Genomic DNA, 21,992 nt, shown 5'->3' on the forward strand with positions numbered 1-21,992 from the left:
CAGGAGGGAGTGGGCTTGAGTTTCTGGGCAGGCAGGAAAGGTTGGCTGGGTCAGCAGAGGCTCCTTCAGGTGTGTGCACAGGAGGAGCCAGGGACAGCTGGTTTGCTTGGCATGATCCTCTGGCTGGGTCGTTTTGCTGTTCGCTGCAAGTGGCATTGGCAGGTGGAGGAACATGAGGGTCCCCGGGATGCCATGACCCTGAGTGAGGGATCCATTACACACAGGGTACAATGAGTCTGGGGTACACTTGGATGTAGCACAATGCCATGGGTTATGGGAGGAAGTTAATCCTTTATCACTTATCTTTAATTTCCTTTGTTGAGTTCAGAAAAATGTCTCAAAATGATGCTGTCATGTCTTCAAGATTTCCCTAACTTTTTAACCAGGCTCAGTGCCTTCAGCACGTAATAGTATCTAGCTAGAATGTAATAGCTTTGTTTTGTTTTTCTTATGTTTATTTTTGTAGCTGTGGTAGTAGAGAATTTCTTATCCCCTGAGATTGAGCTGCTGTTGGTTAATCAAAAAAAGTCACTTAGAGCAGAGAGTAAAAAGAATGGCACATTCATACCTTAAACATAATATTTTCACTTAAAATATATGTATGCATGTTCATCTAATAAAATCAATATAACAGTTGAGACAGAGGAGCTAGGGCGGATCCCAGCTCTGGGCCCCCTTTCTCCTCTTTAGCGAACAGATTCACAATTGGAATTTATGCTCTCTCATCTTCTGCCTGCACTGGTTTTGAAGCATCTATGTTTTCTTCATCATTCATAATTTTGGTTTTCTGCACATGGTCACAATCCATACTCATCTCTAATTCCTTTGAAGTTCTGTAAAGGTTCAATCCTTTATATTTACTTCTTGATCAGAATTCACATTTTTATATTTGTTGATTTGCCAATTTTGAGAAGTAGGTTGTGGATTCCAGACATATCATGGTGGTTGACTGCCACCATGATTAGTGTCCTAGCTTTTCCTCTTTGCAGGAGTGGCATATCTGCCCCTTTTGCCACAGTTCTCCTTGGTGGCACATCCTGAGTTCAGTAGCTTTACCCAAGGCACAGAAAGGGACCTCAGCAGAAGACTTTCCTTTCTCTGAGGGCTTTTGAGCAGCAGTCTCTTTTCTCTGGTAGATTTCTGCCGTCCACTGATGCTGGCGATGATGCTACTTAGCCTGTGCCCATTGACTGGAGGTCTGAGTTTTCTTGAATAATAAACCACTCCCTAGAGTGGTGTCTACATTTCTATTTCTTAAATAGTGAAGCAGGACTTGCAAAGCAGTCTGAGTGCAGAATTGTTCCACATTTTCACGCAACTTCCTGTTGAATCTATTATAGTTTTCTTATCCACAGCTAATTTAACACTAGGTTTTAAGGAGATTTGCCTTTATCCTGTCTTTCCAGGACATTCAACTTAGTTTTCATAGAAATAGCAATTTCACATGGTTGCTTTATGATGCTAAATTAAATTATGTTGCTATAGTAACACTAATAACTGGCATTGCCAAGTCAGTGGCAGTGCCAACACATCTCTTGTTTGGCATGAATGTCAACTGGCAGGGATAGAAGTCAGAAAGTAGCCTCTTCTGCACAGCCAGTGAGCCTCTAGGTGTGCTATGTGTGCGTGTCTGCTCACAGGTATGAGGTGCAGGTTTGATAAGGAAGTAGAAAGATTAATAAATGTCTTGGAAATAGGAGGCACTGGAGGCTTCCACTCTTATTTGTGGCAAGTGCTAGTGGCACACAGCCTCCTTTAGCCTGGGCAGGTGAAGCATTGTTGTTTGGCTTTGAGTGGTGGTAACCACAAAGCTGGCTTTTTATCACAGTCTGCTATTCTCTGGCTTGTGACTGGAGCATTTACCAAAAGCCTGCGTAATAAAGGGGAGGAAGTGTCTACTGTGGCTCGCTAAAGGTCCTTTCTCTCATTCTGTCTGTGTCTCACCTTCTACCAGACACAGAGAGGTTCTTGGGTCACACAGGTGAGGCAAGACCTGAGCACATCCTAGATTTCCCCTTTCTCATCTGTAAGCATCACGGGCTCTGAAAGGAAACCCTCTACCCTTTATGCTGCTGCCGCTCTACTCCCTGCCCAGCAGCCTGGGAACCACTCAGCCATGTTCTCAAGGGGCATCTCTGGCATCTCTCCCTGAGCACGCTGTTCTGTGAAGCCTGTCTCTGTGCCCCATTCCTTCCTGGGCCAGGTACTACCCCATGTGTAGACACACCAGGGTCTGTGATGGGCATCTGAGCTGTCTTCATCTTGGTTGCATGAATAGTATACTGTGACCATGTGTGGACATATACTGTATTTGTTTGGGTCCCTGTTTTCAGTTCTTTCAGGCCTGAGTCGCTTGTAATTCTGTATTCTCCACCCACAAAGTGTAATTTGCTGCTGGGTATATAGGGTTCTTGGTTGACAGACTTTATATATATATATTTTTTTTTTAATTTTCAGACCTTTTCAGATGCTATCCTGTCATCTTCTGTCCTCCATGGTTTCTCCTGAGAAGCCAATACTCTCCCACTGTGTTTCTGTATACAAACACAGTCACTTCTCTTGGAATATTTTGGGATTGTTTCCTTGTCTTTGGCTCCCAGTAGGCTGTGACATATGTAAGTGTGAGCATCTATAAGTTTATCCTGCTTAGAACTTGGTGAGCATCGCAGATGTGCAGAGTAGTATTTTTTCCGGATGTGAGACATATTGGACTGTGGTTTCCCAGGATCTTCTCTGCCTGGTCTCTCTCACTACCCAACTCCATGTGCCTCAGCAGTTCTCTTGGTGGCATCTTGTGACTGTGAAGCTCATCTTATCTGGCCTCTTTGCAAGTTTGATGATTTTTTTTTCCTGCTCAGGTCAGCTGGTAAGCCCCAGTTTTCATTTCAATTGTTACATTTTTCAACTCTAGAATTTCTCTCTGTTTTGTATTTTATTTTATATTCTGTTTTAAAGAGAATAAAATGAAGCAAAACTAAACAGAATAAAATCAATCAAAACAAACCAGTGTAAGAGACACAGGACTTCAAAACAATATGAAATAAACAATGGTTACCATAATGCCTCTTGTTGTCTTCAAAACAGCTGCACATACCGTCAGGCATAGTAAAAATCAAACAAAATGAAACAGAATAGAACCAATAAAAACAAAAAAATGAATACAAAAAAGAACTTCAAGACAAGACAATAGTAAATCCAAAATGGCTACCATAATATATTTTGCTGTCTTTGAAATAACTGCCCATGACATTGGACATAACAGAATTAAACAAAACAAAACAGAATAAAACCCAACCCAACAAAACAATGAAAATGATACAGGACTTCAAAACAATGGCTACCACCTTCAGAAAGAGATCTGCATAGATGCCACAGTGCATACCATTATCCTCTGAGGAGATGATTAGACCACTGGCCCTAGCCCTGCAAGATCAGTGAAACACCAAACATCACAAGCATCAAATTGCATTTCACCTGAATAGCTATCATCCCAGCCTGTGTTTCTCTGGATCAACTGGTTGCTTAATGGAAGGGAGGGGATGGGGTTGGCTATTCTTGCTTCTCACCCTGCACTGGAAGGGGCTGAGTTCTGGCTGACCCTTCAGTGGTGGCAGCCTGCTCATGGCAGTTTTGCAGGAAGGGCTTGCTTCTTGGTGAATTCTTGTTCTGTGTTTTTTATTTTAAAAACTAATTTCTAACTTTTTTATTGTCTCTATTTGGTGAGACAGATTCTGTCATTTGTTCCTCTAGTTCTTTAGACAAGTTTCCATTACTATTTTTCTTTTTTTAAAATTTGAGCAAGGGTCTCACTGTGTGACCTGTGCTGGCATCAAACTCACAGTGATCCTCCTGCCTCCGTCTCCCAAGTGCTGGGATCACAGGTGTGTACCACCATTGCCTTGCTCCTTTACTTTTGAAAAATCACTTAAAATAACTTGTTTAAAGTCTTTGTCTAGTAGTGCTTCTTCAGAGAACACTTTCTTTTAACTCTTTGTCTTTTCACACATGGGCCATACTTTGTTTCTTTTAGGTCCTATAAATTTCTGTTGAAACCTAGACATTTAAAATAATGTGACAGTTCTGGAAATCAGATACCACCCCCTCCCTGCCTGCCCAATCATTTGTTGTTATAGTTTAGTAACTGTTCTAAATGAGTGATAGGAGGTCTATGTTCATTGTCATGGGTGACCCCTTAAAGTCTCTGCCCATTTAGTTAGTGGCCAATTAATTGGACAGAGACTCCCTCATGCCTGGACTGTGTATCTTGGTCAAGGGGCTCTACGTGCATGTTGGGTCACTCTGTCAGTGTTCACACAGGCAGCTAACAGCGCTGCTTGTTTTACTTCCTGCTTGTACAGAGCCTTGAGGTCAGCCAGAGGGTAAGCTAGGCCTTGAGCAAGCCACAGCATGATTTTCTACATGCTCCAGGGATAACTCAGTCCTGGGTTTTCCATTTAAGCTTTCTGAGCAGGCTACAGTTTGCTTGAACTGTTATCTTCTACTTTCTTGCTGTTAAACAGTTGCCTCTGATTATCCTCAGTGCTTTCCCAGAGATAATGGTTGTTACAGAGGCTGTTGGGCAACTCCATAGCAAGTTAGACAGAGGCAGCTTGCTGATAGAGTCTTCCAGGGAGCCACCTGAGTGAAAGAATAGTGACAGGTCTCTGGGACAGGTACTTTGAAGGAATTCATACCGACTCTCCCCACTGTTGCCTGCAGCTGCTGCTTTCACTATGGTTGTGGCAATTGGGTTTCAAGAATACTGCAGAGTTGGGAAGGAGGATGGGAACAACAGATTAACATGTCCCTCCTGTTCTCATCAAGACTCTACCATCTTTCTCTTAAGGACATTGCAAGCTCAATCTTTGGTCAGTTCCAAAGTTCAGGGAAGGCTGATGGGGTCCATCTAACCTGTGTCTCTTTCAGGAAAGAGAGGCTTTTTGGCTAATGGGACTTGACCACGTCTGCTAACCATTTAGTGTGCACTCAGGCTAAGGTTACGTCCTGTGCATGTGTCCCAAAGCCAAGGGAGAAAAGAAAAAGTAACGCCTCTGAGATGTTTATCAGTTACCATTTATAAATGGTGGAATATTGTAAATAAGTAACTTTGGGGGAAATTTGGGGTCACACTGTTAGGCAACTGTCAACAATGTAGAGGAAGGTGGTTTGTCACACAGAGCTCTGGTGCCATGCTTAGAAGGACTGGATCCAAAACTGGCTCTGAGCGTGATAACCCACAACGTGGAACAAGGTAATTAGCTTCTCTAATGAATAGCTCAGTTTCTCCTCCGTAAAGTGATGACAGCACCACAGGGGTGTGGTGAGGCTTTAAATAAAAGAATCCATGTCACATGCTTGGCCTGGCCAAGTGTGTAATTACTGTTTTTGTATTTACTGTCGTTCAAGAGAAAACTTTCTGTGACAGAATGGTATAAGTTGGCAGGATATGAAATTGTATGCATACTATAGCATGTAAAATATTTCTTTTTAAATTAAAAAATTTTTTGTTCAATTTTATTGTTTTCAATACTTGATGATCACATTCCTCTGGTGGAATTGATACAGGTGCATTACATGTCTCAATTCTTTTTTCATTACCTCCTGCTGCATCTTCTGGACCCCCTTCCATTTGCAAAAGATCTATCTCCCTATTTCCTATTTGCATTCTTTTATTTTGCTCTTGGGTTATACTTTTCGGTTTCTCATATAAGAGAAACTATGCAATATTTAAGCTCATGTGTCTGATTTATTTTACTTAACATTATGGTTTCAAGGTACATCCATTTTCCTATAGGTGGCTCAAGTTATTCTTCTTTATAGCAGGGTAGTACTCCATTGTGTATAAATATCACATTTTCTTTATCCATTCATCTGTTAAAGGCTCTATAGGCCATTTCCAAAATTCAGCTCTTATGAGATGTGCTACCATAAACATGGGCATGCATGGATCCCTGTAATATGATATCTTTAACTCTTTTGGAAAGATGCCTAGAAAGAGAATAACTAGGTCAAATGTAATTTCTAGTTTTAGTTTTTTTGAGGAATCTGCATAATTTCTGTAGAGGTTGTACTAGGTTACATTTCCACCAACAAGGTAGAAGGTTTCCTTTTTCTCTACAGCTTCTCCACTATTTGATTTCTTGATAATAGCCATTCTTTTGGAAGTAAGATAGACACTCAGTATTATTTTAATTTACCTTTCTGTAATGGCCAGAGATATTGAACAGTTTTTTGTGTACTTACTAGCTACTTGAAGAACTTCTTTTGACAAATGTCTATTCATTTCAATTGTCTGTTTTTTATTGGGCCTTTTACTTTGTGGGAGAGTCTGAGGTTTTTTTAGTTCTTTTTATGTTCTAGATATTAATCCTGTATATATTCTAGATATTAGGAATAGCTGACAAAAATTTTTCCCATTCTTTAGGTAGTCTCTTCATTCTGTTGGTTGTTTTCCTTGCTGTGCAGAAGAGTTTTAATCATGGCTAATTGGAGCACTGTATGCCTCACTTACCTTGGCAGAGTGGAATGACAGAGGCAAGTCCTGCATGGTGGCTTATAGGGGCTGCATAGTCTGTGCCTGTGCTGGCACTCTGTGAGGGTGATGGTGTTTGTTTTCCTCTTGCAGGTTCCGGGGTGCTCCGATTATACCTGTAGCAGCCAAACCTGGGGGACCAGAAGCCCCTGAGACTGAAGCCCCACAGGGGATCCCAGAACTCATTGAGGTACTGTCTGCTTGAACACAGGTCATCCTAAGCCAAGCCTGCTTGGGTAGGCGCGTGTGGCCCCCTTCCCTGAGGGAGGGGAGAGACAGCCCCCTCGGGAGACCTGGCTGGCTCCCTTCACTTCCCTGCTCAGGAGGAGGGACAAAGACCTCACTCCCATAAGAGTAGCAAAGACTAAGAACTCTCAGGCCTCAGAGCCCAAGACTCTGAGGAAGCCACACTTCCTCCTGTGTCTTACTTTTTCCTTCTTGTCACTGCCTCTACCCAGATGAAGCAGTACCCAACACTGGAGCCTTGTGGCCAGTCCCCCATTCCTACCCTCAGATTGTGCCAGTTTCTTTGGTGAGGTCCAGACTGTTCCTCCAGACTCAGCTACAGTGAGGGATTTGATGGCCAAGGCAGCCAGCAGGGGGGGCATATTGGGTTCTGGTGGGCACCTAAGAGGATGACAGTGAGGGTAGGACCATCAAGTTCCTCTATGAGTGCTCACAGGGGCAGGGGTGCCTGGGCTGGACACTGCATTCTATCCTGGTCTGTCACCTGCTTTCTCTGGGAACCCAGGCAAAGGGTCTGCTCAGAAGCATTGGCCCCTGGGTCTTGTAGGGTCTTAAGTGAGATATCCGTACTTGCTGTGGCAAAAACTGAGTCCTCCACAAAGGTGATAGCTAACATCCACAGCCACCCTGAAGGACCTGAGCAGTTTAATCCCTGTCTCACCAGAGAAACACCAATACTCACACAGGGTCAGTGGCCTAGCCCAGCTCTCACAGCATGTACTTGGACCCATAGACCCGAGGTCAGGTATGGCTTCTGTGATTCACACAGAGCTGACTGGCCTGCCTTGCAAACCAAATATCTGGTGAAGCTTCTGTCACCTCTTCCTCAGCTCCAGAGCACACTTTATATGGGAGCCGGGGGACTGTTGTCTTTGTTCAAGCAAAATCCACAAAAACATGCCTCTGAACGATGTTTGTCTTTTCCATTAAGAGGCCTCTGCCCACATAGCAAACCAGGTCTGCTTGGAAACGCCAGTCCTTTTCTAAAAGGATTATTATCATAAGACTAGAACTGGCACACTTACCTCCCATACTTTTTTGACAACCTGTTCCTGTATGAAATCAAAAAGTAGCTTAAGGAAAGTCCTAACAGAATATTTGTGTTCACCTGATTCATTCTGTAATCAGCTCTAGCAATATCTCAGAGCACATGATTCTGTTTGGAGAGTTGACTGGCTGAAGCATGTGTGAAGTCAGTGGGGAGAGGAAAAGTGGGAATGGGGCCATGGGAACATAGGACTAGTCCTCTGTTCCTGCTATGGTTTGACAAAGTGGCAGGAAGGCTCCAGGTCATGTTGCACAGCTCTTGCCTAGAGCCTCAGGCCCAGGCAGCAGCCATTGCAGCCACCATCTCTCCTCCTCCCTTCTCGCATCCCCTGTCCCTCCTTCACTTATCCTTTCCTCTGGCCGGTGCAGCTACCATGGATGTTTAGAATCTCCACTGGAGACAGAGAGGTGAGCACACTATTGCTCTGACTATGGTGATCTTACAGGAACAGCTTTTCAGAGAGGGAGAAGGGTAGCTGCTGGGTTCCAGCCTATGGCAGGGTGGAGGGGCCTTGGGAGCCCCCACAACAGCTCTCCTTTGCAGCTGTGGAGACTTGGCAGGAGTGCCATCAGGAGGGCTGGGGTAGCTGAGCCGAGGGTGCAGGAGCCCAGCAGAAGCTTGGAGCACAGTTGGGGAGTAGGTTGCTACCTCTGGCCAGCTTGCCAGGGCAGTCCTCCCAGCCAGGTGGCACCTTAGTGGCCTTGGTGAATGCCATCTGGCCACATGACCACACTACCTGCTCTGCCCCTTGCCTGACTGTGGCAGCAGCGTCTCTCTTCCAGCTCCTGAGGTCCCAGATTTCCATCCCAACAAGAGACCCCTCGGGCCCCTTCCTCATGTCTGTGGACCACTGTTTCTCCATCAAAGGCCAAGGCACAGTGATGACTGGGACCATCCTTTCGGGCTCTATCAGCCTTGGTGACAGCGTGGAGATTCCTGCCCTCAAGGTCAGTCTCATGTCCTTCCTTTCCATCTCCCTCTCTCGCAGTGAGGGGGAGAGGACAGTCCCTTTGCGCCTCTGTTGCTGAGCTTGCCCAAGCTACCCCTGCACCCCAAGGCTGGCCAGGGCCCTGCCAACTTCTCTGCCCTATTCTGTTCTCACTCCTGCTTCCCTCCCCTTGGGCTGTCCTGCCGCAAGTGGCTCCACAACCCCTCACTTTCCCAAGTGTCCTAACCACGCACCTGGATGGTGGTGTCCCGGGAAAGTTCTGGGTAGGTGTTCTTTACATGGATAAGACTCTGAGGCCCCAGGAAGACTCTGAGCTCACAGGTAACACCCAGGGACCCTGGCACCCCCACTCCACTGCAGGATGGACATAAGAGTGAGGTTATTTCTGGGTACCTTTTTCTCAATTACAAAGGTTGAAAATCATACAGTGCTTGAATTTGGTGGCTCTTAGTGTCATTCACTGAGGGAGAAATTCTGATCATTCCTTACTCCCTGTGGTCATGGCAGACACCACACCATCCTCCTAAGCCCATGGGAAGATGGGCATCTAGGGTCTCACCATTTCCCCCACTGGCCTGTATTGTGCCCTGGTCCTTACTTGACAGGCCTTGATAGCCCCTCTCAGAGGATTTTTCTTATAGGTGCAGTTTACAGGTCAAGGACGATGTAGCCTCCCTGACTCCCCTCCTGCTTCAGAAGGAAAAGGTAGGGACAAGGACTTGCCAAGAGCTGAGAAGGACCACCTCTGCAGTCCTTAAGGGGACCCAGGCCAGGGGCAGTGCCAGCTACAAGAGGTATTGGGTCAGTAGGCTCAACGTGGCTGCTGGTTGGAGCAGCTGTGTGGGATGCTGGGCCAAACCAATTGTCTGGTTCTCTGGAGAACAGGACCAGTGGGAAACATAGAGCTCTCGGTATAGGGATCTAGAGATACTGTGATGTCCACACCCCAAGAGCCCTGGTCAGTACCCCTCGTGGTCCACAAGTGTAGCTATGTGGAGAAATGTATGTATGTAGAACTGGCTCTCATGTTTGAGGGGCCTGGCGGGTCTGAAATTGGCAGGGTAGGGTAAGAATGTGGAAGCGTTGGTGAAGGTGCAGTTGGAAGGCCATTTTCTGGCTGATTCCTTCCTCTTCAAGGAGGGATGTGCTGTGCTCAAAGTCTATCAATTTAAATGAGAATTTCACACAAAAACCCTGTACTGAAACTCAGAATAATCTCTGAGCATGTAGCTGGGCATTGTGGCCCAGCCAAGTAGGCACAGAAAATGAAACGTGCTTCAAAGCAGGAGGGCTGTGATACCAGCGCCAGTCCAGGGCAAGGGAAGGGGAAAGGGCTGTGGCCGCCAGGCCTTGTGTGCGGACCTAGGGCAGGGACATGCATTGCGACAGGGAAAAATGGGGCTCCCCACATTGAAGAAAGCCTCAGGCTCCCTCTTCACTTGACAGTACTGTAGCTATTGTTTTCTCCTGTAGAGGTTAGAGGTATAAGGGAAGTCTCCTGAGAAAGGATCAACCAGAAAAAGAAAAAAAGTCTCGCTCCTGCCAGGTTTCACAACCCTGTGGGTGTGGCGGAGGAGTGGATGGCAAAGTGTTGCCTTTCACTAGGGTTAGACCCTGCCACACAGTTGATAATAACCTCTCCTCTATGCTATATCTTAGATCTCTCTCTCTGAAGACCTAGGGAAAAGACCACAAAATCACTTTTAATTCAAGAGCTAAACCTGTGAGTCTTAGAAAATAAAGCCTCAAATCATGAAAATAAATTTATATTTAACAGAAGTGAGATTACAGTTGTGACTGTGTGGTGATTCTTAGTTTGAACAGGAAAACAGATCAGTGCTAAAGTTCCTAACAGTCCCTGTGTTCCTCCAGCAGACCTCTAGGGGCCACCCTGACCCAGCTTCCCTGTCCCCTGGGAGACCCTGGGCAGCCTGGGAGAGGAGCTGGGAGTAGGAGAGGGGTGTCAGAGGGACTCGGTAGATTGAACTAGGGCGCCAGAGGCTCTCAGGGAAGGACAAGGTCTTGGACAAGAGGGGCAGTGGCTGCAGTGGCATGAGGAGAACTGAGGCAGATGGTGCGGGATGAGCAGGTGGATGCATGGGAAAGGGGACACATCCTGAGCTCCATGGCCACCATAGAAAGGTGGAGTGTTCTTGTCAGCTCCAGGTTACTGGTCCTGTACACATGGCAAATCCAAATTCGGCATGGCAGATACAAATTTCATCCCCTCTTGTTGTTTTCCTCCAGCCAACTGTGCAACTTTCTTGGCATCCACCACTGTCTGGTCCACTTTTGACTGGTCAAAAAAAGCAGGAACTGTAAGGGATGTCCTTGGATATTAGGCAAGAAGGTTGCCAGACAAAGCATGGAAGATGCAGCCTTGCGTCTCCTTTGCTTCTTGTAGCAAAATGTAAGGGGAAAGGAGTGGCTTGAGGGAGGAATTAATAGCAAAAAAGAATCAACACTTAAAGATTGGGGGAGGTCTTAGCCTATCCTATTGCAAAGTACACACGAGATAGGGGCTTCACCACTGACAGTTTGAAGTTGAGCCTAGTCTGAGCAACTTAGGGAGACCCTGTCTCAAAATAAAATTTTAAAACAGGACTGGAGAGAGAGCTCAGTGTGAAGACCCTATGTACCATTCCTCGTACCACACACACACACACACACACACACACACACGGATGAGCCTGCATGGTGCTGTCAGTGTGAAGACCCTGAGTACCATCTGTAGTACCACACATCACACACACACACACACACACACACACACACACACACACACACACACACACACGGCTGCATGGCGCCCCAGACCTATTAGCAGAGGCTAGAGAATGAGTTCAGAGGGCAGGGGCTATGGAACCAGAGCCTCTGTTTGCCCAGAGGGAAGAGAATCAAGCCACAGAGGGTCAATTTCAGGACCAAATTCAATTTTGCCCTGCTGGGCTCTAAACTTGCTTGGGACCCATGACCCTTATATTCCTTCACTGTCTTCCTTGAGGAATGGAAAGTCTGTCCACCTATCTTAGCATTGTAGTTTGGAAGCAGATGACTTGATTTCTGGGTGCACGTATACAGAGGCATTTTGCCCCAGAATAGATGATAGGTAGCACCCGTGCCTGGTTAGATGATTTAAATGATGAGATTAGAGACTTTCCAGACTGCTCTTTAAATGAGATTTTGGATATAGATAATGCTTTAATGGGTGGGATTTTTGAGATGTTGACTGGGATGCGTGTTTATTTTGGATGTGGAATGAATGTGAAGTTCTAGGGATCAGAGGGTGAACTGTAGTGCAGTGAATTGTGGCCCCTAAAAAAATGTCCATCCAGAAACTCAGAATGTGACCTTTTGGAATAAGGGTCTTTTGCAGATGTGCCTAAGGTGAGGACCTCTAATGAGAGCATCCTGGATTAGGGTGGGCTCTGAACTCAGTGGCACTTGTCTTAGTAAGGAGCAGAAGTGATTCCCAGAGAGAGAAGTCCACACCCGGGCAAAGGATGATGTCCTGGAGCCCCAAACCAAGAGTCAGTGTTGCTAGTGGCCATCAGAAACTGAGTGAGGTATGGATTTGATCCTCCCTCAGAGCCCCAAGGGGACCAGACTTGCCCATGAGTGGGTTTGGATTCTGGCTTCCAGGTCTGAGGAGAAGTTTCTGTTGTGAGTTGTCAAGTTCATAGCAAGTTGTTAGGTAGCCTTAGGAAACACATATGGCTTTTGGATGGGAAGGATTGGAATCGGAATAAACCTTGGTGTCCTTATCCTGGGAGTAGGCTTTGACTATCTATGGAAGAGTCACCTCAGCTTGTGGTACTACTTTAGCATTCAGAGGCTTTATAGGCTCACGCTTTATCGGGACACAAAACAACCAGATGGCAGAAGAGCCAAGATTTGAAGGCATGTGTCCAACTACAGGCTTCAGGCTTTGTCCTGAGGAGACACACTGGTTGTGTCTCCTCTCCTTTGGGAGGATCCAAAAGGTGGTGCCTGGAAGCCTGTGGGCACGCTGATGTGCCATGCAGAATGTGTCTGGTGTGGGTACCCATGTCAGAAGCCCCCGAGGCTCGGCTCTTTTGACCTCTCACCACTGCCCTTCTCTAGCAACGATTGGTGGCCATGCCTGTCAGGCATGAAGCTGTCGCCATGGACCTCTTCACAAGCATAGTGACGTCTCTGTCAGAATTCACTAATGGACTTGGACATATCTGACCGCTTGAACTCCCTAGGAGGCAGGACACAGCCATTCCAAATAAATAGTCGAGTTCTCTCTTAGCCTGGCTGGCCTGCTGGAGCCTGCCATACCCCAGCCTCTATTTCTGCTGCCTGCATCCATTCCCAGCTGTGACTGATTAGCTAAACAGGGAAATGTTGGGAACTGGGAGTAAATGAAGAAAAAAAAAAAAAAATCCACTTAGATCCTAGAATCGTTTAAACACCAAATATCCTAGAAGTCACCAGCTTTCTCCGCAGCTTTTTGGCTCCCTCATTACTCAGCTTGGGAAATAGACCTTGGAATTTTAAGCTAACGATGTTCCTTGTGGTGATCAGCAGTCAGGATTATAACATCAGAAGTAGTGAGAGCCACTGACTGCAGAGATAAGGAACCTCTGCTCCTCCAACTCAGCTCATGCATAGGATGAGGCTGTATGCTCGGCGCTGTCTGGGGCTCTGAAAATGGACCAGAGGGTATGATGTGGACTAACTCGTGCACTAGGAGACAAGCAAGTCCTAGCTGCCATGCTTGTCATCTCTCTTGTTGCCACTTGACACTGTTTTTATGTGGAATCTTTGCTGGGGGTGCCAGAAGTCATAATGTAGGGCCCTTTCCGATGGTAAGGAAATGCCTTTAATAATCTAGCCAGTGTTGTGGTGGTGATAAACACTAACAGATTGGATTTCTTTTTAGTGGATAAAACATTTAGAGAAAAGTTCAGAATTTGATAACAGAATTCAAGTAAGGTCCATGTTCAGGTTTTCTTCTTTATTAGAAAAAAAAAAAGCCTAAAAAATGTGTTATGTTCATGCACCAACTTCCCACAAGGAGCGTGATCATTAATGCGCTGCAGACATGTACTACTAATAAAAAAATGATAAAAACCCCAGAAAGGAACAAGAAAGTCCTGATTACTACTGGATGTTGTTGCATTTCCCTTTGTCCTTACTCTTGAAAGGTAATCACAAGGTGACATAAAACTATGACATCTGGAAGCAATACAGTTTCCTGCCTAAACAAGCCTGCAGCCAGGGCTTTTTTTTTTTTTTTTTTTTTTTTTTTTTTGTCTTTTTCGTTTTTTTATCGGTACCAGGGATCGAACTCACGACTGCCTGCTCCCAAGGCAGGAGCTTATGCCGCTGAGCTAAAACCCCAGCCCCCAGCCAGGGCTTTTGAAGACTTGCGTTGGCCCACTTAGCTGGAGGCTTCCCCTTTTGGTACTTCCCCTTTTGGCACACAAGCCTCCAGCTTGTGAGCTCTCTTGCTGGCCCTTAGCATGGCAGTGCTGCATTGGTCTCTAAACATCCCTTCTGTCTGTGCCTGTGTTCTCAGCACCCTTTATCCAATGAATGCAGCAATAGAAAGAAGCCAATAAAGGCAACAAGTAACTTAGCCTTTATTGGGCATTTGGTGGGAGATAGATAATGGTGTTGTAGAGACAGTAGGAGTACTATCCACTGCAAGCTCAGTTGCAGAGACCTGGAACAGGACAGCTTGTCACTCCTTCTGGGCTCCTGTATGGGGTTCTTTGGGGCTATATCATGTTGCTCCATCAGTGACAGTGTGGAGAACTTCCTGTGGCACTTTGTGGCACTGTTTGGGAGGAGCAATTAGGTATCATATCCTTGGGCTTCAGAGCTGGCTTCCCAGCTCCTTGCAGGACTGAGCTCCTTCTGCCCATTTCTTTTCATCTATAAAATGTTGCCTGACCTTCATCTTCCTATTTCCTGTTTCATAAAGATGTGTAAAGGAAGGAATTTTTATGAATTCAGCATTCAGTGACTGGTGATCTTTGCTGGTAAAAACCGGAGTTTGTTCATGGTGCTTTTGTGTATCAGTGGCAACCAAGTGGAGTGGGCAGAGCAGGAAGAAGGCTGTGGGGGAATTGGGACAGTTCTGGAAGGGCTGGGGGGTGGGTGGCAATGTGGTCTTGAGAGCACATCAGCCTTCTTGGCAGCTGGCTGCAGAAGGGCCCCGGTATGTGGGGCCCACGGCAGCCCTGTGGCCACTGCAGGGTCAGCTCCCTGCACTCATCAGGACCATGCCTCAGCACCCTGCTCCTCTTCGGCCCAGCCGAAGACATCCGGCCCTGCCTCCTACATCCATGGAAAGGCCTGGTTAGAGCCACCATTTCCAGCCAGTGTCCCCTTGGCTCTCCCCGGAACTCACTCAGGATAGAACCTGCAGTGCCTTGCATGGCTTAGAAGGCAGGTGTATGTTTTGTCACCCCCCAGCCTCAGTTTTCTTACGTTAGTGCCTCATAAGGTCACCCAGTGCTCTTAGTGTATCAGGTGGGACTCACTGCAAGTGACACAAATTTGCATTGCCATCAGACAGTCAGGAAGCAGAAGGCTCAGGGCACCAGGCCCCAAGCCCTTTCCAGATTTGACCTGCCCTGCATGTTCTGGTGACCGTTCAGCACCCAACATATCACAGTCCTTGTAGCCAGCTCACCAACATGGCTCACCAGCATGATGTGCCCATTTAGTGAGAATAAGGGAAGGACAGCCTTTCTCTTGTCATGGACACTGTGGAGGACAGAGGTAAGAGCTAGAGCCCCAAGGGCCTCTCCATTCTGCTCTGCTCCAATGTCCTGTCTGTGAAAGATGCTAGGTCCTGCCTGCCTGCCTATCAACAGTGTCTGTCATGTGGGCCAAATAGCCCAAGTGACAGGAACAAATGGCTTTTCTTTGCTGTGGCTCTGAGCACAGTTAAGGAATCTTTGGCCAGGCTGGCCAAGGTCTTATCCCTGTAGCTGGGATGAAAACATGGGTGATTGGGCAAGGAAGACCACACATTCAGCCCTAGAGCCGGCAGGGTGTGGGGGGGGTCCCTGAGAAAGTTGGGGTACTGTCATTAGGTGCTCCCATGTGTCCATGCCATTGTAACTCCATACAGTGGACAGTGCTGTCCTATTGTATACTCACTGGGGCATTGATATCCCCTCCTAGAGCCAGAGTTTCCTGGGGTCTGACGCGATCCACACTGTCAGAGTGTAGAAAGTTTACAGGCCAGGCTGGGCGTCTTTCCATCACAGCAGCCTGTGTCGTGTATGTCCTTCCTTTCCACTAGCCTTTACCTAGCCTCTGGAGTGCCATGGCTCAGGTGAGGGTCCCAGCTTTCCACATCCTACACACATTTGGGGATCTCGGGCTCTGTGAGGCCTTTGCCACTGTCCTGCTTTACTTGTGGCTTAAGGATGAGAGTCACATCCTTGGCCAAGGTATAATATCTTGTGGTGTCCTCACTGGGACAAGGCTCGGGTGAGGGCAAAGATTGGCCTTAGGAATGGGGATCCAGGCTAGTTCTGTTGGGGCGCTTACTGTTCGAGACCTCGCTCAGCATCCTATGGCCATGACAGGAGCAATGCCCTTCTGCCAGACCTTTGCTTACAAATTCCTCTGGCCTGTTCTCACCCTTGGCTCAGTGTGACCTGGGTCCTCTTACTCTGAGAGCTTATAGTAGTGAAGACCTTCTCCCCACAGCCTGTACTCCTGGAAGGCCATCTTGTTATGTGTCTGTGGGGGGTAGTATTTCCCTTCCCCATGATGTGGGTCCCAGCTGCTGTGTCTCCTATGGTACTGAGGCCTATGGTACATGTCAGACTTCCATGGTATCTGTGTCAAGTCTCCATCATCTTAGCTTGCCCTTTGGTGGCCCATGGGGGGCAGCATTTTGAGCCTGAGTGGAGTTTGGCACTGCATAAGGGGAGGCCCAGAGTATCTCACAAGTATTAATGGCCAAAGGGCATGGAAATCTGCTTCTTGTACTGTCCATGTTCTGTAAGGATGGTTCTGCTCCGTGGCATTGAATCCCTCCAGGCTGATCAGGGAGAGGTGGATTCATCCTGGTGCCAAGTCTAAAGTGTGTGCACTGAGTCCTACCAGAGCCCTTGCCACTCGCCCTGAGTGGCGAGAAGTAGCTGTGGCATCAACCTGACCTCAGAGGGGCACCTCAGGCCTATTTCTTCTTCCCCAGGGCTTGTTGTTGGTTGACTACGCAGAAGACTTGGATGACTATGGCATCCTTGCAGGGGTGACTCTGGCTGCCCAGACAAGTTGAAATATGGGAGAAGTGACAGCTGTACCCTGAGAAGGGTTTCCTGAAGGAGACCACAAGGAGCAGTTGATGCTGTCTGTCCAGGTTCACCCAAGGCCCTCCTGACCTGCTCCTGCAGTCACAATAAACCTACCTGGCTAGGGACAGATAGTATAGCTAGCCTCCTGTGTCTCTAGCAGAAGCCATCCACTATGGGGTCCAGGTCTGAGGGGCCTGGCATGCCATAGCACCTCATGAGCCCTGTGTAAGACCCCCTGACTGCTGAAATCTTGTGAGTGGAACTAAGTCACTCTCATTGCTTCCTGGAGAAGCAGTAATGGGCCTGCACATAATGATGGAGTTGTACTGGGGAGCCCTGCTCTATGACCGAGGATGCATCATAGTTCCCTAATAAACAAACACAGTCTCCAGGGGGATGGGTTCCTCCCTGCATCTGCAGGCCCTCTGCTTTCACCATCTTAGGAAGGCCAGGGGGAAGGTGTGACTCAGGAGCAGTCAGTCCTGAGACAGGGTGACATGGATGCAGGCTCACTGGGACCTTTGTGCCTAGAGCCCTGGGGCTGTTGTTTCTCCCTTAGCTGTGAGCTAAAGATTACACACATGTCCTTGAGGGCCTGGAAAATGTAAGCTGGAAGTGACTGAGTCCCTCTGTCAGGAGTGGGCATCAGGCCAGGGGCAGAGAACCAGGTGGAAGTGGCAGGAGTGCCAGGCTGTGCCACATGGGTGCAGGTGTTGTACAGTCCACACAGGAGAGTTGGTCTCTGCTGTGAGTTCTACGATCGGTTTTACCTTGAGAACAAGCTCTGGTTCAGTGGGCAGCATGGCCATCCAGGCAGGACCTGGCTGATAGTGCACCATGACACCAGCACTGCTGTGTCTCAGGGTGGTTGTCCCTGACTGTTCCCTTCTTGCAGTAAGACTAGCTGAGAATGGCAAGAGGGGATAAGAGGGGATACCCAGGAGAGTTTCTGGCCTGTTTCTCAGATAAGGGGTGTTGATACTCTGCTGGGGCAGGGATGCCAGGGAGTTGGGGCTGTGCTGGAGGTGGGGGTGTTGGAGGACTGCTGAGCAGGAGTAGCACAGCCAGAGGTGAGAGATACTAGTAGAGCTGAGGGAAAGGAAATTCCTCTTGGTGGAGACAGGGGCCTGGGATGTCGGTGGTGGTTTGTGGTCTTTAGAAGGGGAGTAGGATGCTGTTGGAAGGCCGTGGGGAAGAGGAAGTTCCAGCTGTAGACCCTTCTTATGGGCTGCTTCATGCATGTCCCAAGAGTGCTTTCTGTCCTGCTGGAATTGGGCTTGGGAGAGCCCTCCAGGGTCCCCAGGTCTCAAGCATAGACCATCCACCACCTCCAGGCCCTGCCGTCACTCTTGTCCTCCTTCCCCTCTATAGAAGGGTTCAGGCTTGGTGGGATCAAGTCATTGTTGCTTACCCTTCTCCCTGGTAAGGGTGGGCCAACCACAGTTGCTGTAATGTTTATTTTATTTTTTTTTTTTTTAGTACTGAAAGGTACTTTATTTTTTTTTTAATTTTATTTAAGGAGAAAAGAAAAAAAAAGCAGGGAAAGGGTACAAGTTATACAGATTTACAGAAAAAAAATGAACAGTAGGAAATCACTAGTTAATGGATTACATATTGTCATCTTAGAAATAATTGTTCAAGTCACAAAATTAAAGCTTGTAAAGTGGACATTCCATCAATGATACTGCAAACAGTTCTGTTCATTGATCCAATAAAACTCTGTGATATCATTTTCTATCTTATACACTTAAATATACATGCAGTTATATAGTTTGGAGCACTTTCTTTTCCTCTCTTTTGTACCATGACTGTTACACATTTTGGGTTTCATTGCTCCCACGGTTCTTATTACTTTTTTGGAAGAGAGTAAAACCAATTGTGACATAACAGAACAGAATCGGTCAAGTCAAAAGGGTGGACATAATAGATAATGTAAAAACATAATACAAGGTGATCAACAATGGTTATCATAATGCCTCCCGCTATCTCTAATAGAATTGCCTATATCGTTAGTTATGATACAATTGAACAAAACAGTAAAGAATAAAACCGACAAAACCAAAACATTGGAGACATTGTAGGTTTTCAAAAGTAGATAAAAGTCAACAAGAATGGGCGTCATAATGAATCTCATTATCTTCACAGCTGATGCCTAAACTTTCGAACCTGATACTATCCAGCAAAACAGAATAGGGGAACATCAGTTAAAAACCAGATGGTGAGAGTAATACAGGGCTTTAAATCAAGGTAATGAAAAGTCGAAGTGGGTTACTATAATATATCCTGCTATTTTTTTTCCTTTGATTAAAAGGATAAAGATAAAAAAGTAAATAATGGAGTGGAGATTGAGATAAAAGAGGGCATAACAACGAAACAGTGCAGATCAAAACATAACCATTTAAGCAGAATAGTGTTTCACTACCAGATAATCCTAACCTAAAAGTAGTTACCATATTGTTTCTTTCTTTGAAATCCTTGAGTACAACTTCGTATACTGTAGCACTAAGTATATCAAAACAATGTAAAACCATTCAAGAGAATGACAGCATTACAGAGTATTTAGAATCGACTAACAGAAAATGAACAATGGTTTCTGTATAATCTCCTTGTCTTTAAAAGGTTTTTGCTTATACTATCGTACATAATAAAATCCAATAAGATACAGCCTATTTAGACCATTGGAGACAGAAGGACATAAGCTAGATGAGACTTCAAAACAAGATGATACTAAATCAGTATTACCTATTAAGATGTCATTTTCTCCAAAATAGCTGTTCCTATCATCCAATCTTCTCTGCCTCATTTCTGTTGAGCTCTTTTTCTGTCAGTAGCTGTCAGTTTGTCTTCTTCATTTTGTTCTCTGCTCCATTCGTTGTGGCCTCTCTGCCATTATTTCTGGATTCTTTGTATTTTTCTTTTTTTTAGAATATCCTGCAATACTCTCTGTAGAGTTGAATTGGTGGTTGCAAATTCCCCCAGTTCCTCTTTATCCTGGAAGCACCTTGTTTTTCCATCAATTTCCAGGGACAGTTGTGCAGGATATCTCAATCTTGGCTGGAGATTATTATCTTTCAAAGCTTGAATTATTTCCCCCCACGCTCTTCGTGATTTGATGGTTTGTGCAGAGAAATCTGCTGTAATTCTGATGGGTGTTCCCTTGTAAGTGGTCTGTTTCTTGTCTCTTACAGCTTTTAATATTCTGTTCTTGTATTGAATTTCTGGAATTTTTATTATTATATGCCTGGGTGTTGCTCTGTTTGGGTTGTAGGTAGCTGGGGTCCTGTATGCCTCATACATCTGAGTATCTTTACCTTTTGCTAAATTAGGAAAATTCTCCTGGATTATTTCTGTGAGTAGCTTTTGTAGTTCACTTGTTTGTGTCCCTACTTCTTCTTTTATGTTCTTAATCCTTAAATTATGGATCCTCTTATCATCTTCTTGTCTTTGTATTATTGCTGTTTGTTTCTTTGTTATTTTTAAGAAGTTTTTCATTTCATTCTCCCATATTACAAGTCTGCCCTCCAGTTCAGATAGTCTGTCCTTAGTTTCTTTCAAGCTGTTATTCCAGTCTTCGATAGACTTCTTAGTATCCTGGTAGTCCCTTTGAACCTGCTTCACGTATTCTATGCTTTCTCTGTTTTCTCCATCAAACAATTCTCCCCTTTTTTTTTGTTCTTCCATTCCACCACCTGTTTTTTCTTGGGTGGTACTTAGCATTTCTCTCACTATTCTGCATACTTCTAGCTTCAGGTCGTTGATAACTTCATTCCTGAATTGGTCTATGAGGCTCTCTATATGGCGCCTTATGTGTATTGGTGCGGTGTCTGCTATTGCCTGATTCTCAGAATTGGGGGCCGAGGAGCCTTTCTTGCTGCTGCCTCTTCCCATGCTGCCTCTTCTTCTCTGTTCCTTATATATGCAAGCTTATATAAGAGGCCCAGCTTCTCTCCCAGTCAGCCACAGCCTGATCGAATTGCGCCAGTTAGGTGTTCCTGCTCACCACTGCACACCAGGGAGTTACGGACCAGGCAGCCTACGCGTCTCCCCTCCCAGCCACCGTCAGGCTCTGGGATCTGGGTTGGGACAGCCTACCAGGTCCGCCGGCAGCGTCACGCAGGCCAGGCACTTTTCACCAATCCCGCCCGAGAGGGGGATGTGTGGCTGGAGTCACCACCGCGCCCTGCTCCCGCAGGACTGCTCGGGCCCAGAAAGTCCTCTGCTGGAGTCAAACTGTGGTAGAGTGTCAGTTTCTCTCACTCACCTCACCACAAGTCAGTGCACGCCTCCCTGCCGTTCGCAGATTGCCGTTCTCAGAGCTTCTGCGCGTCTCTCCTTGCTGAGCCACTGTAGAGGCAGCCAGCCGCCGCGCGGCGGGAAACCCAAATCGTGGCTTACAATGGCGTGGGGTCCAGCCTCCACACCGAGGCTTTTCTGTTCCTGTTTTAGCGCCAGGACTGCATTCCAAGTTGGTTTCTCTCAGCCCAGTTCGTTCCTGAGTCAGCAGAGCATATCTCCACTTGCTTATGTCTCCTTAGTCCGCACCATTCCTGGCTTCTGAGCCGAGTCTTTCAGAGAGCCTCCGGTAGTTGCTGTTATCTGTCCGCCATGTTCTCCCGGAAGTCCTCTGCTGTAATGTTTATTAAGACTTGGTTGCACCACAGGTCCTTGAATTCTAGGCAGCAGAAGCCAGGGAATTAATGTTCATGATAATGTTTGAAGTAACCAGATCATCCAAGAAGACTTCTCACCCTGTATACTGGGGATTGAGTGGGGAGAGGGGATTGTTTTCATAAGGAATTTAGGGAAACTTAGGGCTTTGACTTGCCACTTACTTGCAGCCCCAGTGCTTAACATCTCTCAGCTTCTTCACCTGAAGGAAGAAGTATTGGCGATGGAGCCTATTGTGCAGTATTCCCATGACGG

At 46.4% G+C, this 21,992-nt stretch overlaps 1 protein-coding gene across 7 annotated transcripts in view; it reads left to right on the forward strand.

The window, feature by feature from the left end:
- Window positions 1-21,992, forward strand: part of Eefsec (eukaryotic elongation factor, selenocysteine-tRNA specific) — a 207,721-nt gene that overhangs the window by 90,150 nt on the left and 95,579 nt on the right. For 5 of the 7 annotated variants that reach the window (XM_063237808.1, XM_063237805.1, XM_003461490.5 and 2 more), the window contains exons 3-4: window positions 6,626-6,722; window positions 8,609-8,773. In XM_063237808.1, the coding sequence (XP_063093878.1) occupies window positions 6,626-6,722; window positions 8,609-8,773 (262 nt within the window). The remainder of the gene's footprint in view (window positions 1-6,625; window positions 6,723-8,608; window positions 8,774-21,992) is intronic. The other 2 variants (XM_063237806.1, XM_004999649.4) reach the window with 1 other exon arrangement.

This window comes from Cavia porcellus, unplaced genomic scaffold (assembly GCF_034190915.1).
Source record: "Cavia porcellus strain 051 isolate PalLab524CR breed Dunkin Hartley unplaced genomic scaffold, mCavPor4.1 scaffold_27, whole genome shotgun sequence".
NCBI lineage: Eukaryota > Metazoa > Chordata > Mammalia > Rodentia > Caviidae > Cavia > Cavia porcellus.